Genomic DNA, 17,800 nt, shown 5'->3' on the forward strand with positions numbered 1-17,800 from the left:
TTAAATTTAATTTCATTATCATAAAAATATTATTTTGAAAAAATAATATAACAATAGCAATATTCTTTATTTTCAAGAACAAAGCATTTATAATATAATATAAATGGTTATAAATATAATATAAAATAATATAAATGCTTATAATATAATATAAGTATACATAAAATAAATTAAATTTATCAAAATATTTGTTTTGTATGTTTATCAAAATGTTTAATAAGATTTATCTAATCTGATAAATTTATCAGAATTATTGTTATCATAAAGATTTCCTTCCCGCTACCTGGCAGCCATCTTATAGCCCATCCCTATTAAACATCTTTCCGGCATAAAAGGTTATAAGTCCCAGGCCGGCAAGCAACTATAGCGATTGCGCGAATCTTATATAGTTGGAACCGGTGAAGGTGTAAGCGTTGTCAGTCGACTACGTGTGTCGGAAAAAGCAACATCGTATTACGCGCAACATTGTGCTTTCGACAAATTGTGACTTAAATCGGTTTTTTTTTAGTGAAGTATCATATGATATCGAATTATTTATTAATCCAGCTTGTTCTTCTAGCTGATTCATGAAAATATAATTGTAAGTATATTATTTGTTATGCTTTCTATTTATTCAAATATTAACCAGTGTTCTATACATAATATTATAACTTATTATATACGATTAATGTCTGAAAAATTCTGAATTGTTTCATATATATATTTAAAATTTGTTTTTCAATCATAAATTTATCGTTGAAACGTCTAGACATTCAATCACCGTTATGTGAGTAACTTCGTGACTCTAGTCGATTGACCGTGCCCATTAAATGAACTCGTTTAATAAATCATCGCGATTAACAATATATCTAATTTTTCGAATGTTATTTATTAATGAATCAAAATCTTTTCTTTGCAAACGCGCGAATGACTTCAAAACTAAGAACTTTCAACCGGTAAAAAACATTCAATCGTAATCAATCGCCTGAAATGCGGAGTGAATTAATTTCCGGCTCGACGAACACTGTCAAACTCTTATGGTTTGGTAACTGGTAGCCTTGATGCGTAACATCTCAATTACATCATTATTAGTCTGACAGCGTGCTAAAATTGTTACGCTGTCGGTATTCATATACTTCAAAAGAATTTATTTAAATGTGACTGTGACTCCTGTGTACATTAATGTTCGTCTGTCCAGACGCTCGTAGTACGCCCGATTAATCGATAAACCGACCGGCGTTTCCCATAAAAACCTACGCGGCAAATTGACACAGTGAGATAATTTGTTACACAAGGTCAGTTCATTAATCGACATTAACAAAGTGATACATAAACATAGAAAAAGATAACAACTCAAATGATTCAATCGATTAATATGGATTCTATAGTATGTAATTGCAAGATGTTCTTTATTATAATGCAAGTTGCTCTTCAGTTTCGTGAAATTTAATAATTCTATTAAAATTAATTAATTATATTATAGAATATAATTATAGAATATAATTGATTCATATGGAATTATAATTGATTCAGAATCATTAATTCATACTGTTACGAATAATATTAACAAAATATACTAATCTTTTTCAATAACTATTAAACATTATAATTAAAAAGAAAACGTTTATAAACGTATAATTTATAATAAGTCTCTTGATTTTTTATTAATATAAAATCCATAAAATTCATTCGTAAAAATTTCTTTGTTTTTTTCTTCAAAAATTAATAATAGCATCTCTTTGAGTTCTTCGAAAATTTTATATCTAAAGTTTTATACTTTACATTTTTGGTGCGTCAAGTGCAAGTATTATGAACAAATTTTGTATTACTTAGAAATAATCATGTTGTATTTTGAAACATGAGCATACTGTCGAGCGATAAAAAATATACTTACGTTGATTATTATATCAATTTGTACAGTAACTATTATTGTTAATTATGTACGAAATACATAAATATAAATTATGATTTATATCTTATTTCTATTTTCAATTTTTTCTCTTTGTTTATAAAATTCATTACATAGAAGAAACAAAAAAACAAATGTAAATTAATTTTCAAAACTGATTAAAAGAAAAAAAATAACAGAATTTGTTATTTTTAAAAATGATTTAAAAATGATTTTCTGATATAAATTTTGTTTATTTAAATTTTGTTTATTATATATTATAAAATATAATATATATATATTTTAATATATATATATATATAAATATATATATATTATATATATATAAAATATATTATAAAATAATATATTATATATTATTTTTAATATATTTTTCTATTCCTCTCTAGGTATAAATATATTAATGATTAATTTAAAAATATATGTATCTTTAATATATATAAATTCATCATAAAAAAATTATGTTACAATATAATGTTACAATATATATAATTATGTATAATAATTAATTTTTTGTTTTATATGTATTAATTTCATATCTTTCTTTATTCTTTTTTAATTTTTTTTTTTTGTTCAATATTCAATTTAAATTATATTTATTAGAATATAATAATTCAGATAATATTTAATTTTTTGTAGATAAATGTCAACTAAACACAAAAATCAAAATAAAATGAAGACTCAAAGACAAGTATTGAATGCAATTCATCGGCTAATTGAATTCATAGCCAGAATGATATACATGTTTATTGCATTTTTAAAAGGTCCTGCAGAATCTCAACCACCTATAAAGGATTTAATACTTTTACACAGTGCAACTACTTTAGCTTTTAAAATTCGAAATAGACAGGTAAATTTGATTTTATCTTCTAATAATTAAATTTAAAAAAATTAAATCTGATAACTATTATTATAGATAACTATTATTATAGATCTTGTAAATTATTATTATAGATAATAAAATAAATTATAAATATTTCTAAAATAATATATTGAAATTAAAACTAATTACAATTTATATTTATTATTATTTATTATTTATATGTATTAATAAATATTTATGCATTAAAATTTATATTTGCAGTTAATGTCAGAAGAAATAGTACAATCTTACATAGATAGGATAAAAGAAATTCAGCCAGTGTTAAATTGTATGGTGGAAGATCGCTTTGAGGATGCTCTCAAAGAAGCAAAAATATGTGATGAACTTTTGAAATCTCAGAATGCTCCATCTCCTCAAGTATTAGCTGAAAAGAAACCTTTCTTTGGTGTGCCTTTTACTACAAAAGTAATTTTTATTTATTATATTTTATAAAATATGACAAATATATCTTATAATAACATCTTATAAATATTAATATATATAACTTAAATTTTTTCTATCTTTTAGGATTGCATTGGAGTTGCTAACATGAAACAAACAGCTGGTTTAACTGTTCGTAAGAATATTGTTTCCAAATATGATGCAGAAGTGATCAGATTAATGAGAGATGCTGGAGCTATCCCTCTAGCAACCACAAATGTGTCAGAATTAGCCATGTGGTGGGAAACTTCCAATTGTTTATATGGAACTACAAAAAATCCTTATAATACTAGACATATTGTTGGTGGATCCTCTGGTGGTGAAGGTTGTATACAAGCAGCAGCTGGTTCACCATTAGGAATAGGATCGGATATTGGTGGATCTATTCGTATACCGAGCTATTTCAATGGAATTTTCGGACATAAACCTTCTACAGGAATAGTTTCAAATGATGGTCAATATCCGAGTGCACAAAGCGAAGATCAAAAACGGTTACTCGCAATTGGTCCTATGTGCAGATATGCACAAGATTTATCGCCTATTTTAAAAATTCTGGCAGATAAAAATGCGGATATATTACGTTTAAATGAAAAAGTAGATATCTCGAAACTCAAGGTATAAATCGTTTGCTTAAATTGTTATGAATAATTGTATGAATAATTGTATGAATAATATATAAGTATTTATTTTAATTTATTTTAATTTAGTTCTATTATATGGAAGACGACGGTGGTCAACTCTTAACATCTCCAGTTGAACTAGAAATAAAAGAAGCAATGAGGAAAGTGATTCGATATCTAGAAAAAGCTTATAAAGTCAAAGTGACTAAACTCAATATTAGAAAATTAAAAAAGAGTACTGCATTATGGATGGCAAATATGAGTTGTAAAGATGAGAAAGATTTCACATATGAATTATCAAATAGAAATGGTCATATAAACTTATGGTGGGAATTTTTGAAATGGACAATATTCATGAGTAATCATACATTAATAGCTCTTCTTACTGCTACATTTGAAAGATTTGCGGTGAAGCATGGAAGCGACCAACACACTAAACTGATACAAGAAAGTAGAGAACTTTATCGAGAATTTCAGGTATAATCTCATAATTATCAATAATTATTTATATTTATAAACTATAAAAATGATGTCTAACAAACTGTTGATGCAATATTATATACATTGATAAGTACTTGTAATATAACTCATCAGGATTGGAATTGGCTCCTACCTTCTTCGTCTTCTTTTCTTACTATTGCATTGCGGAACAATACTCTTTATTAAAATGGACATAATATCTTTCTCGAGTCGTATCGTGCAAACTGGTCAGAATACTAGTCTGTATTTTACGGTATCACGAGTTATTTCTAATAAGTAGTAAAAAAATATTGCTCTGCATGTAGAATGAAATTTTTTTCCATTCGAATAGCAAAGAGCTCTATTATTTTTTTAAATCTCTTTTGACCTTGTAGTTGCGCTAACGAGGCAAGAAAACAAGTGATTGAAATTGCAGCATGCACCCATAAATATTCAAATTTTTTTCCTTTTTCTTAAATATTATATATTTTAATCTAATATTTTTTTAATAGGATATTTTAGGTGAAGACGGTGTATTTCTATTTCCAACACATCCAACTGCAGCGCCATTACATCATGAACCGCTGGTAAAAGCATTCAACTTTTCATATACTGCTATTATTAATGTATTGGGCTTGCCTGCTACTGCTTGCCCCTTAGGTTTAAATAAACAAGGACTTCCTATCGGTATACAGGTATGATGTTTCACAATATTAATAAACTAGAAATTTATTTATTAATTTATTCATTATATTTATTAAAATAAGAATTTTAATATAAATTATATTCATTATAGATTGTTGGTGGCCTACATCAAGATCGTTTAACTATAGCTGTTGCTGAAGAATTAGAACGAGGTTTTGGAGGCTGGGTACCTCCGGTTATCGTAGCTTGATATATTTATTCTTTGGACAATAATTTAATGCGTAATATGGTACATAAATTTTTTTTTTACCATACTCTGCCATTATTATTTTTCGAAAACTATACCTGATTAATTCATACCAGGAAGAAAAGTACAAACTCATATTCAAAAAATAGATATTGACGTTTTAAATATTTTAGAAAGAATTGAAAAGGAACTGATTATACGTATATACGTAATATGATAAATATAAAAATTTTCGTATCGATTCATAATCGATTATGAACTAAATTTTGTTAAATGCGTGAATTATACGTATATATACATATATATATATATTGGATATATATATTGAAATATGCGTATATTTGTATTTATAAATTGATGTTAAAAAATTCATTTTTCTAACAAAAATCATGTTGAAAGAAGTAATAATATTTGTACATAAGTAAACTACTACACTGTATTTAATTACCGTTTTTTATATACCTCATTATAGATCTCTACATAGGATTTTCTATTTTCATACGAATTGAGAGAGAGAGAGAGAGAGAGAGAGAGAGAGAGAGAGAGAGAGAGAGAGAGAGAGAACGAATGAATGAATGATAGAAAAAGAAAAACGAATTATGTACATGGTAGTAGGGTGCTTTCGGTAATGTGATAAAAGTATTAAAAATTTTATGTTTATAATGTGTATTAATGTTAATGTCGTATACATATATATTTTATACTAAACAAATAAATTTTTATTCTATTATTCTATCATAATTTTTCTTTTACCAATGACTGATTATATATATAAAAAAAAAAATAATATACAATTTTTATAATAAATTAAAATTTTCCATTTTATAATTTATTGATTTATAATGATAATTGTAAATTTGAATTTTTATTATAATAATATTGTTCTTATTATAAAATAAAATTAAGGAAAATAATCGGAATATTAAAATATTATTTTATTTAAAAATACATTATTAAGAGAACTAAAAAAATATCTATGACGCAATTTCTATCACACTTAAAATTCTAAGTACATAATACGCTTTTTTGAGTATGTAATACGAAATGAGAGATCTTTGATTTTATGATAAAACTTTTCTTTTTTGTTATCAATAAATAATAATTTAATACATATTTACAATTCTAACAATCGTTGTACAAATACTTTTAAAAGATATGTAATATTTATATGAATTTCATATGTGCAACAATATTTTTTGCTTATGTGTGTTTCATGAATAATGACAAAAGTCGATTGAAAACATTACGCAGATAAATATATCATAAATTTAAATTCGCAATGTAAATACTTGTTATAAATTATTTAAAATTATATGTAAATATGTCTATTAGATAAATAGAAAGAGGAACATAAATTTCTAGCAATGTTCATTTTACTTTTGTTATAAATATGTAGCATGTATGTATTTTTTTTAACACTTTAACAAAATAATAACATATAATAATAATAATAATAATAATAATAGTAATAGTAATAATAATAATAATTAAAAGTTTTTATAAAAAAAATGTATATCTTATAATAAAAATTAATAAATAAAAAATCAGAATTTAGTAACTTAATTTTTCAATTTTCTAATATCCAAATAATATATTGGTTCCAATTATTGTAAAATCTTATATTTATAAAAAGAGATAAAAGCCTCATTAATGTTCATATACTTATTAAAATGACATATATCACAATATATTTCTTAAAACTTACAGAATGCAAGTACTAAATTTTACCGATCTAATTCTAGATCTAAGCCTAGCGCGACAATTTGATTAATTATAAGATCAAAATGCCAAGACTTTTTACGTAATATTTCATTAATTTGTTTTAGCCTAGAAATCGAGAAAACTAATATTACGTTATGAGATTTGTTTCTTCTGAAAAAGTTTCGATTTTACCTGAATCAATTAATGCATTCTCCGATCTATTATCCAATGAATTATCCTTACTATCGTCACTGTCAGGCCTATTTGAGATTTCGTATTCATTTAAATTTTTTTCAGATTGAGATTTTAATAAATTATCCTTTGCATCTTTATACTGTTCTGTTTTATCATCAAAATAATTTATATTATCATTGCTTAACAGTTTATCTTTATTCTTAAAATAAGAATTCTCATCTTCCTTTATCATTTTATTATTTTCTTTTCTTTCCGCATATCCATTAGTGCGATTAATTAGATTCAGTTCTACGTTTGTTCCTTCGGTTTTCTTTGAGGTCTGATTTTTTGTAGAATTACTGAAGGGATTGAAAAATCGCCTTCCATTTTCTCTATTTATACCATTGTTCGATTTTATAGAGTCTGCCTCATTTCTTTTGTGACTCTCTATGTTTCCGGATTCGAATGTTTTATCGCAAAATTGCTCTACATTTTCAGCCTGTTCTTTTTCTTTCTTTATCGCAGCCAGTTCAGCTTCTTTCATTGCCGAATGAATAACTGGTTCAGCCCATAATCCTGGATTAAATGCAGGTCCTGTGCCACCTAGTTCTGCTGGTAAAATATCAGTGGGCAGGTGTTCATGTAGTGTGCTCAAATTGTTTCCATGTAAATAGATCTGAAAATATTAAATAGATATACTTTAATATCATAAATTTCATAAAAAAAAAATTAATTTTATTCTTAAAGAATTATTTTTGGGAGATAATATACTGAAATTCTTTGGAATTAAAAAAAAAATATTTCTTAAACGAAATTATATATTTGTTTTATGTAAATATCCGATTTCAGATAATTTAGAATTGTTATTATCTTCTGGTCAATATTTAATTTCCGATATCTAAAAGCTCAATGTAATACTATAATTTCTGTTCAAGTGATTATATATACAATTATCGCAATGAGAAATTATATTTTATAAAGTATTGTATATTGTTATTATATTTTATGTTATTGTATATGTATTATATATATATATATATATATATATATATATAATTTATAAAATATTTTAATTGACGTAATTCAATTAAATTATTTCGACGATAATCATGTTTTAATCATTTTTGATATGTTAATGATTATATTACAAATCAAAATTATTATGTTATTATTAAAGATTTTTTTAATCAATTTTTAATTATTTTTTATCATAACATAAATCATAATAAATCGCTATAATTAAATTATTTTTAAATATTTTAATTTTCAGCAATTTCTTTTACCTTATTTCGAGTTTTTTCGTCTAAGAAAGGTTTTACAAGAGCCAATGTAGCTTGAACGTAAAGCGGTGCTGATAAGAAATGTATAGCTTTGAATCTAGCCGGAAATCGTCCCCGAAGAGCAGCTATTAGGTTTCGTAATGCCGCTGCACCTAAGGCACCGCCCTGTCGTAAAGAGAATCCGCTCCAATCTACCACTGCCACGAAACCAGATTGCTATAAAAGTAATGAAACATTCAAAATTATAGATTAAAAAATATTTAATGTTTAAATAATTTCATTTTGCATTTCTTCAAATGTAATATAAATTTATAAAATTAATCATACATTGTACCTGATTTCTTGGATCTTGTATAAGTATTTCTAGAACTAAAAAAATAGCTCGTTGAACTGATAATGCCGGTACTGCGATCGGATCCCATTGTGAAGCTAAAATAACAAGTACGCATCTTCCTTTTCTAAAAATTAATTTAAAAATGTATAAGTACAGAAGTAAAAAAAATTAATAAAGGAATAGATTATTATTCTTAAAAATTATTCAAAAACACTAATTTCTTATAAATATTAATTTAGATAAAAAAAAGTTCTAGGATTTGTTAAATAGAACAAAATAAATTTTAAATTGATACCTATCGCGTGCAGGAAGTACACCTGGTATTCCCGCTCGAAGTGCGCGTTGTAAGGCTGGATCTCTAGCCGTGAGATTACCGAAGATATCCTGTCGATGTGCTACTTGCGCTTGATAAGCAGCTATCAGGGCAGCAGCTTGTTCTGTGCGATATTTCCGGGCCAACAGGAAACGCGTAATATATTCATCCGTGCAATGCTTCAAGTCTAGGAGCAAAGAGACGGGTCATTGTAATGCTTCACGTGAAAAACAAAGTGGCAGGAAGCCGCTCGATCCGGAAATTCGAGAATCGATGTGTGGAAAACGAATCAATCTAGCCGAAGCTTAATTCATTTGTACGAAACAGAATCATTAATTTACTATTGTTAACGAAACAAGTTGAATGAAATGTTTAAAACAATAATAATTATAATGAATTTAATTATATAAAGAATTTTTTGATGTATGAATCTCTAAAAGAATTATAAACATTCAAATAGATTATATATATATATATATATATATATATTTTTCTATATAATAAATATATAAAATATATAAATATATATAAATATATAAATAATAATTTATGTTATTTCATAAAAATATATTGTAAAGAATATATATAAATATATATATATATATATACTTTTATGAAATAACATAAATTATTCTTGATATATTAATATCGCATCATCAATTTATTAATTTTTATCAAAAATTTTGATAAGCAACTACGAATAATGATGAAAATTTCAACTGTTACAAATTCTTACCTACATCCGGCATTTCACGTAATATTGCTCGAACAGTCTTAATGGCCAGTTTCTTGTCACGTTTGTCAAATCTAGCTTCCTCTTCATAAATACTCCGTGCAAGAGCCGAACTCATATGACCTCTTGTAGTATCCCACATGTATTCACAATACTCAGACATTTTGCAAATCTTTTTTTTTCTGCTTCACCACAAATCTAAAGTAATTAATTATAATTAAATTGAAAAAAAAAATTATTGTATTTCATTAATTTTAGATAAAATTTAAATCTTATCGATATATGAATATTTGCAATATATCTCATAAATCAAAAAATATATTTCAAGATATAAAAATAAATATAAAATATAATATATATCGATAATAGTAATAGATAATGATATATGAAGTATTCTGCAAATCAAGAAAGTAAAACAGACACTCCCTCAAAATAAATGAAATATTTTATAAACGAAATTTATTTCTATAATACATATAATATTTATTTCTATAATCTTTAATAAAAATAATCAGTTAATATTAATAATATCAGATATTCAATGTTTTATTTTTTCCTTAAACTTTCTTCATATTATCATTCTTTGTACAATGAATTGAATTGAATTAAAAAAATGAATTATGAGTAATTAATTAGCAAGATATCAAACAAGAATTTGCTACAATAAGAATGACTCATTTCTAGGAGAAGCATCATTGAGAGACAATATATCTCGCACATTAACTGAGATTAGGTTGCATAACTATTTATCAGGACTTTTACTTTAATCTTATATTTATATTTCATAAAATGTATATAATCTTATATTATATATTTTGTGAAATCGTTTATGAACGATTACTCATTTCAGATTTACAGTTTATAATAAGAATCTGTCATTATGAATCTATTTTTTTCAAAATATAATTCATTTTTTTAACAAATAATCACATTCAATATAATATTTTAGATAAACTTTAAAACATACATGTCAATAAATATCTTTATTATAGATAGAAAAAGATATTGAATATGTTAAATTTTTTTTTATCATTTTATCGAAATAAAAATACAAATTTTTTATAACTCGTTATAATCTATTGGAAACAAAATTATTTTAATTACACTGCACTTATTAATTATTGAGCAAATTGTAATTAAATATAAGAATTCATTAATAGTAAAACCGAAGAAATTCAAAGGAACTCATACAGCATCGTTAAGGTTATCGTTATAGATTGCATTGAACATAGTATTGTTTTTGGCATAATGTACTTGATACTATATACTCATGTACACCATTTTGTCATATGACATTTTTCTGGAAGCCATATGTTAAATTCGTATAAACTATATTATTAAAAGAATTATAATATTGTAGAACAAATGTATTCAGCCATAATAAAAATCGTGATTCGATAAACAAAAATGTTATAAATCATAAACTATATTTTTCTTCTAAGAACTTACATACGTAAAATATTTTTAAAAATTTTTAAAAACACTAATAAAAATCACACTCCTTTTATGTTGTTTTACAACTGTTGTCTTATCACTATTAAAATTATTCACTGTTACACAAAATTTCAATTGTGATTTCCGCAAAGAAAAAAATTATATTTTGTTATGAATTATTTTAAAAATACTCCAAGATTAATTTATCATGATATCAAAAATATATATTTAATTTAAATTTGTAAATAAGAGAGACAAAAAACTTGTACATCGAAACCTCGTTGCTCGAACGGTCACGAGCGAACGGTGCGCAATGAAGTCGCCTGTTGCGATTCGCTCGAAAGTGTTAGAGCATTGAGAAACAAAGGTGTGAGTGAGACTCTCAAGGAGAGAAGTTTGCAGGATTGGAGAAAGAAGGAAAAGAATTGCCTGCGGTATAACGATGGATTTAAGACGCATCAGATCGGTTCAAATGCGCGACTTAAGTTTCATAGAAACTTAAAGATCCAAAATAGTTTAATTTTTTATTATCTTTAATAAATCAAATATTATATTTCGACAAAATATCTTAGGATATTATCTAGGATATTCAATATTCTTAAAATTTTTATATTTTTTATATTCATTTATAATTATGTTTTTTTTCTAACAATATAAATTTTAAATGTTCGATTTAAGTGAAATTTATATAGAATATAATTAATAAAAAGAAATCATAAAAAAAATAATAGTATCCATTACTATTTCGTTGAAATAAAATAAAAAAAATAAAGGTACGAGAAGTTAAAGAGAAACAAAAATAAGTTGGTACAATCAAATATAAAAAAGACTGATATAGCCAAAAAAAAAAAAAAATAACCTGTGCTAAAATTGAATAGGAGAAAAAAAAAGAGTGAAAAGCTAGAGAGGAATGAACAGAAATAGAAAAGAAAAAAGTAACACGCGGGGGAGAGACCAAATATTAACAAGGAAGAAAAAGGACGATCGCGAAAGTTGCAGTAAAAAAGATAGAGAGAAAGACGGACGAAGCCGGTTACCAGTACGGCTGACTCACTGATCGTTCTTGTTGCGCTATCAAGTAAAACCGTTCTCCAAAAAATGTGAACGACAAATAAAATATGTAGAAAACACAAATGGAAAAATAAAAATAAATAATTCTATATTTTTTAATAAAAAAATCTAATGATGCATCTTTATATAAATAAAGAAGTTCTAATATACTTTTATAATTATAAAGTTTCTTTATTATCAATAATAAAATTTAATTTTTAATTATTATTTTGAATGTAGAATGCAATAATTGAAAAATAATTTTAATAATTTAAAACTTATTTATCAGCAGACAATATTACAAATTTTAAAGATAAATCTATTTTCTTATTACACATCTGTGTTTAAGATTGGTTATTGACTTGAAAAATATTAATTGAATAAATGTCTTGTCTTTAGTTTTTATCGATCTAGTCAAATATATTTCAGAAATTTATTCTTGATGCATGCAATTATTACGAAAAAAAATTAAATCTTGTAAAAAAAATAAGTATCTTATTTTAAAAATAAAAAAACAATTTCATATTAATATTGCAAAATTACAAGTCACAGTTCACACCTGGAATAATTTATAGCATCATGTACTTATGTAAAATATCTTCTGTTGTAAACATTTGTCCAATCATTTTGCTCTTTATAAATATTTTGCTATAAGATAGATATTATGAAATCATTATTTATTACGATATAGCAACAATATAAAGCAACAATTTTTATAATCTCATAAAATAAACAAATTTCCACTCTTCAAACTATGTGGTTATCGCAATGAGTCATAATTTAAAAGTGCGAAATTACAAATTACATCATAATAATATTTACAATGATCAATAATTGGTAATTATAAAGTATACTTAATATAAGAATTCATATTAAAAAAAAAAATATGCATATAAAAAATATTAGTACGGAACGCCCTTTAGCAACATATTTGGTAGAATGATTAGTATATATCCGATAAAGGAAGATTTTGTTTTATGGCGCGAAACCATTCAATTCTTTCACCGATCGATTCTGTCAAGGACGACAACCAATGATATTATACTTTAGATCAAACACAATCTAAGGTTATGAAAAAATTGTGTTACAATATTCAATTTATAATTAAATGTGAAAAAAAGCGTGAATTTTTAAATATTATATAAAAATGTAAATAATCATTTTAAATATATTTCTTACAAAAATATGAATAATTAGAAAAATATTATGATTATATTATATATTACCTGTTATTTAATGTGATTCAATATAAATTGAGAATATTATATTATATAAAATTATATAATTATATAGATGTTAAAAGAGTATAAATTGTTAAATAGAGTTTAGAAATTCGATATATCAAATGCCATATTCAATTAAGTTCAATACTCAAAACGATTTACTCACGCTTGAAAGAGTTCCTAATAGCATTCAACTTTAAGATCACTTAAGTATATAAATAGAATATATATTCAAAATACAACACACATTCTATAAATCTGTTTTTTTTCTAAATTGAAAGTAAAATTATCAATATAAAAAATAACAATTAATTTTTTATAAACTTATTGTTTTATCCTTAATATTGATAAAAATTTATGAACATGAATAACATATAATCCATGATATTTGATAATCCATCAAATTTTTAAATTAATAATTAAACAGATAATTATATTTCAATGGACCATTGCAAAATCTATTTAATAAATGATTTTAAAATTATGACACATATACTGATTTTTTTTGCGGTGCACTGTGTGCTTGTCTGCACTCGAAGGACGAAAACAGATCTGTTCGGATAACACCGCCATATATTACGCAACATAACGGTAGAACTATAGTAAAGAAGAAGATAGAAATTACCGGTTTCTTTTGGCGTTGTAAAACGTGGCCTAATTTCTCGAGATTTTGATATTTTAATGCATTATATATAACATTAATGTCTAATTTTAACAAAATTACTTTGAAATAATTTGAAAATTATTTTAATATTAAAAATTTATTTATAATATAAAAAATTTTTGTATTAAAAGATATTAATTTTTATATTATATTATAAATAATGATTTTATTTTATATGAGTATATATAATATATCAAAATATAGAATTATTAAACAATTTTTTTTGGTTGAAGAAAAATAACAAATCAATTCAATACAATAATAAATGAAATAAAAAAAAAGACTATAATTACGTCATGGAATCATAAGACAGAAAATCTGGATTATTACCTATTAGATAATTCAGACTTACTAATTGATGTCAAAAGTTATACAGTTTTCCTCAAATAATAAAAAAAAATTTAACTATGTATAATTCAATGCAATTTTAAAATTTGAAAAAGTTAAAAATTATTAGCAAAAATCAAAATAAATTTTTTTGAATTATTAAAAATTTAAAATTGAATTGTGCTATAATAGAAAGCATAAAAAAAGATATATTTTTTACTTCCGAATTTTCTACTTCTAAAACTATAAGTATTTATAATACATAGTTACCTGTTTATAGTACGTCAATAGTATAGTTTCTTATAATTTAACCACGTTAAATTCAATAGAACTTAATCTGACTGCATCAAATGAATAAAAAAATATGTTAACATTTATATGCAAGATATATGAGTAATATATGAGTAATTTTTTGAAATATAAAATATAAAAAATAATATTTTTATATAAACCAAAGTAAATATTACAGCTTCGGCGCGAAACTGTTTGTTCGAAACTATTAGCACAGACTAAATACAGAATAGATCTAACATTCAATGCATTTTTTTGTTCCATACCTCGGAAGTACTAGAATCTTATCATTTTAATGTCATTTTCAACCTTACCGATACGGTTCAGAATAATATTGTAACATTATTAATTGTTGAAAAATTGAAATATTCAATATAAAATTACAAATTAAAAAAATACAATACATATTATATACATTTGTAGTATAAAATATTTTAAGTATATATAGAAATATTATATTTTATATATAATTATATTTATATCAACTATTTTAAAACAAATAATTGGAAAAATTTCATATTATTTCTTAAAAAGATGCTATTAATGAGAATTAGAAAAAATTTTTATTTTGAAATTATTCAATAAAATATTTTTAAAAAATTTTTAAAAATATTATTATGCATATTATTTACAATTTATCTGTCATTTTATTAAATGTTTTCATATAATTTATTTTAAAATATAAAATTTTTTAATAGAATACTTCAAAACTTTTTCTTTGTTATCGACCTAGATTTTTATTTGTTTAAATAATTGTTGCCGAGCGATATCTTGTAATAAATACTTGGATTATGTATTATAATATGTTTTACGAAATCATCATCCTAAAAATATATTGTAAAAAATTTAATATCTAAATCTTTTATATCAATTCTAATTTTGAAAAAAAATAATAAAAATATGTTTAATCGACATTTTATATTTTTATTTGTGGCCGCATTAAGAGCAAGTATAAATAAAGAAAGCAAATAATAGAAAAATAAATAAAAGAAGAAAGATAAAATAAAAATTGATTTTCAGCATCATTTTTTAAAGACATTTTTTCAGAAACAGAATAATATAAGATAAGAATTTTGGATCAACACCATCTCTTGAATAGTTTTAGAAATATAATTATTTGAAGCAATATCTTTGATACTCAAGAGAGGACGCTAATAATCTTACTCTACCTGTTAATTCTTACTCTATCATTCTATCCTCTAATTATTTGTTTGTATATTAGTTTTATTTTCAGTATTCTGAAAATGGCATTGATTCTTATATTTTTATCCTATCTCTGTCCTTCTTTCAAATGCAAAATTTAAGTATATAAAAGTGTAAAAAGTGTATAAAAAATGATTTTGATTTATTGTTTTCTTTATTTAAATATATGTTTATTGATAAAAAATCTAAAACAAATAATAAATTTTTCGATCCAATTTTTAAATATTAGAATTATAATCTTATGTAAATGTAAATTATATATTTATTTTTATATATTTATATCATATTTTATCATATTTTATTTTTATATATAAAATATATTTTATACATATATATATATATATATATATATATATATTTATATGTTATAGAAAGTTTATATATTTTTATATATATTTTATATGTATATTATAATATATATAATTAAATTCAATAGAATTCAAAAATTTCTTGCGAATATTTTGAAAATTAAGATCAATCATTTATTATAAGTAAAAAAAAAAAGATTCAAATATTGATTTATAGTATAAATTAATATCTATAATAAATCAAATAAAGTTATTACAATTATTTAATATGTAAGATATCTAATAGGATTGATAATGATGAATCTGAATGATTTGAAAACCACCTTAAACTGAAAATAGGATCGATAGGATCGATATTGATCGATGATCCCTCGATAGGAATCGATATTGATTTATAATAAAAAAAATACATATATATCATAGTACATTACGTAACTGATAATATATAAAAAAATTGTTACACAAAAAGACAAATTAAAATATAAAATAAAAATTTTTTATTTTATCTTTACTCTAATTATATTTTATTAATATTATTACTAATAACTTACTAATAACATTACTAATACTAATTACTAATAATTATTTATGTAAATATAATTTCATAAAATTATTTAATAAATTAAATTAACTTTAAAATATATAATACTAATATAATTTCTTCAAATTTCTTTAGATTAAAAAGATAATAATATTTATATTTAAACGAGATATATTATGAAATACATATTTGCATGTTTTTTTGATTGTTTATTTGTATTTCTTTAACGTCATTTGATAAGATAACTTATTTTAAAATTAAATCTTTTTTTGAAGTCTATCATTGAATTTTATAACACATTAAAAATTTTATTTATTCAAATAAGTCTAATAATTTAAATTAATTTAAAATATAATAAAGACAAATAATAAAGATATAATAAAACTAAAACAAAATGAAGTTCGTCATATTAAACGTTCATTATTAAAAAGAAAAAAAAATTTAAGATTTATATTGAGTTGCTTATAGAAATAAATCTTTTTATTATCTATATTTTATATATTATATATTATAGAACTTTGAAACAATTGATTTTTTTACAATTTGTTTTTTAAAAATAGAATAATATGAAATATTAAAAGTTAATATGAATCTAATTTAACTATAATATTTTTATTACTAGTCAAATAAGTTTGAATATCTAGAATCTTCCTTTCATTCTTTCATCCTGCGATGCAAACGCCACAGATAAAAATATATGATTAATTCATATTAAACGATCTTTTTATTATTTTATTTTTCAAAAAATTTTTTTCTGCAAATAATTAATTATAACTTTGTTTAATAAAAAAAAAGATATGAAAAATTTTTTAATAACACATAGTTTTTTCTTACTATATTATATAGAAGTAGAATTTTATATTTATCATGAAAATTTTTTAAATATATTATTATTCAAATAAAATTATTAAAAAATAATATGATAGATCAAATAACAAATAAAGTACAAGTTATTTGATTAATTATTTGAATGAAAATTTATTTTAATAACGTGATAATTTCGAACAAATATTAATAAATATCAGCTGATGATTCTCTATATCTTCAGTATATTTTATCATT

General features: G+C 22.9%; 2 protein-coding genes across 6 annotated transcripts; one reads left to right on the plus strand and one right to left on the minus strand.

Annotated features, from left to right (window-relative positions):
- Window positions 1-337: 337 nt before the first annotated feature.
- LOC122712247 (fatty-acid amide hydrolase 2-B) lies at window positions 338-5,892 on the plus strand. Of its 2 annotated transcripts, XM_043931730.1 has the most exons (8): window positions 338-580; window positions 1,178-1,274; window positions 2,528-2,738; window positions 2,973-3,176; window positions 3,279-3,806; window positions 3,899-4,288; window positions 4,783-4,965; window positions 5,067-5,892. In XM_043931730.1, the coding sequence occupies exons 3-8, from the start codon at window positions 2,532-2,534 to the stop codon at window positions 5,163-5,165; spliced, it is 1,611 nt and encodes a 536-aa protein (XP_043787665.1). In that variant the 5' UTR covers window positions 338-580; window positions 1,178-1,274; window positions 2,528-2,531; the 3' UTR covers window positions 5,166-5,892. The 2 variants fall into 2 exon arrangements, with proteins under 2 accessions (XP_043787665.1, XP_043787663.1); XM_043931728.1 differs by lacking the exon at window positions 1,178-1,274.
- Window positions 5,893-6,743: 851 nt separating this feature from the next.
- LOC122712278 (clavesin-2-like) lies at window positions 6,744-14,806 on the minus strand. 4 transcript variants are annotated; one of them, XM_043931798.1, is made up of 7 exons: window positions 11,147-11,414; window positions 9,701-9,895; window positions 8,947-9,151; window positions 8,652-8,775; window positions 8,321-8,533; window positions 7,056-7,713; window positions 6,744-6,989 (listed from the first exon to the last, which is right to left on the minus strand). In XM_043931798.1, exons 2-7 carry the CDS (start codon window positions 9,858-9,860, stop codon window positions 6,985-6,987), a joined length of 1,365 nt encoding a protein of 454 aa, XP_043787733.1. In that variant the 5' UTR covers window positions 9,861-9,895; window positions 11,147-11,414; the 3' UTR covers window positions 6,744-6,984. The 4 variants fall into 4 exon arrangements, with proteins under 4 accessions (XP_043787733.1, XP_043787732.1, XP_043787731.1 ...); XM_043931797.1 differs by lacking the exon at window positions 11,147-11,414 and adding an exon at window positions 14,666-14,806 and having other exon boundaries at window positions 6,744-7,713; XM_043931796.1 differs by having other exon boundaries at window positions 6,744-7,713; window positions 11,151-11,414.
- Window positions 14,807-17,800: the final 2,994 nt, after the last annotated feature.

Source organism: Apis laboriosa, unplaced genomic scaffold (assembly GCF_014066325.1).
Source record: "Apis laboriosa isolate Shangri-la unplaced genomic scaffold, ASM1406632v1 scaffold1_cov151, whole genome shotgun sequence".
NCBI lineage: Eukaryota > Metazoa > Arthropoda > Insecta > Hymenoptera > Apidae > Apis > Apis laboriosa.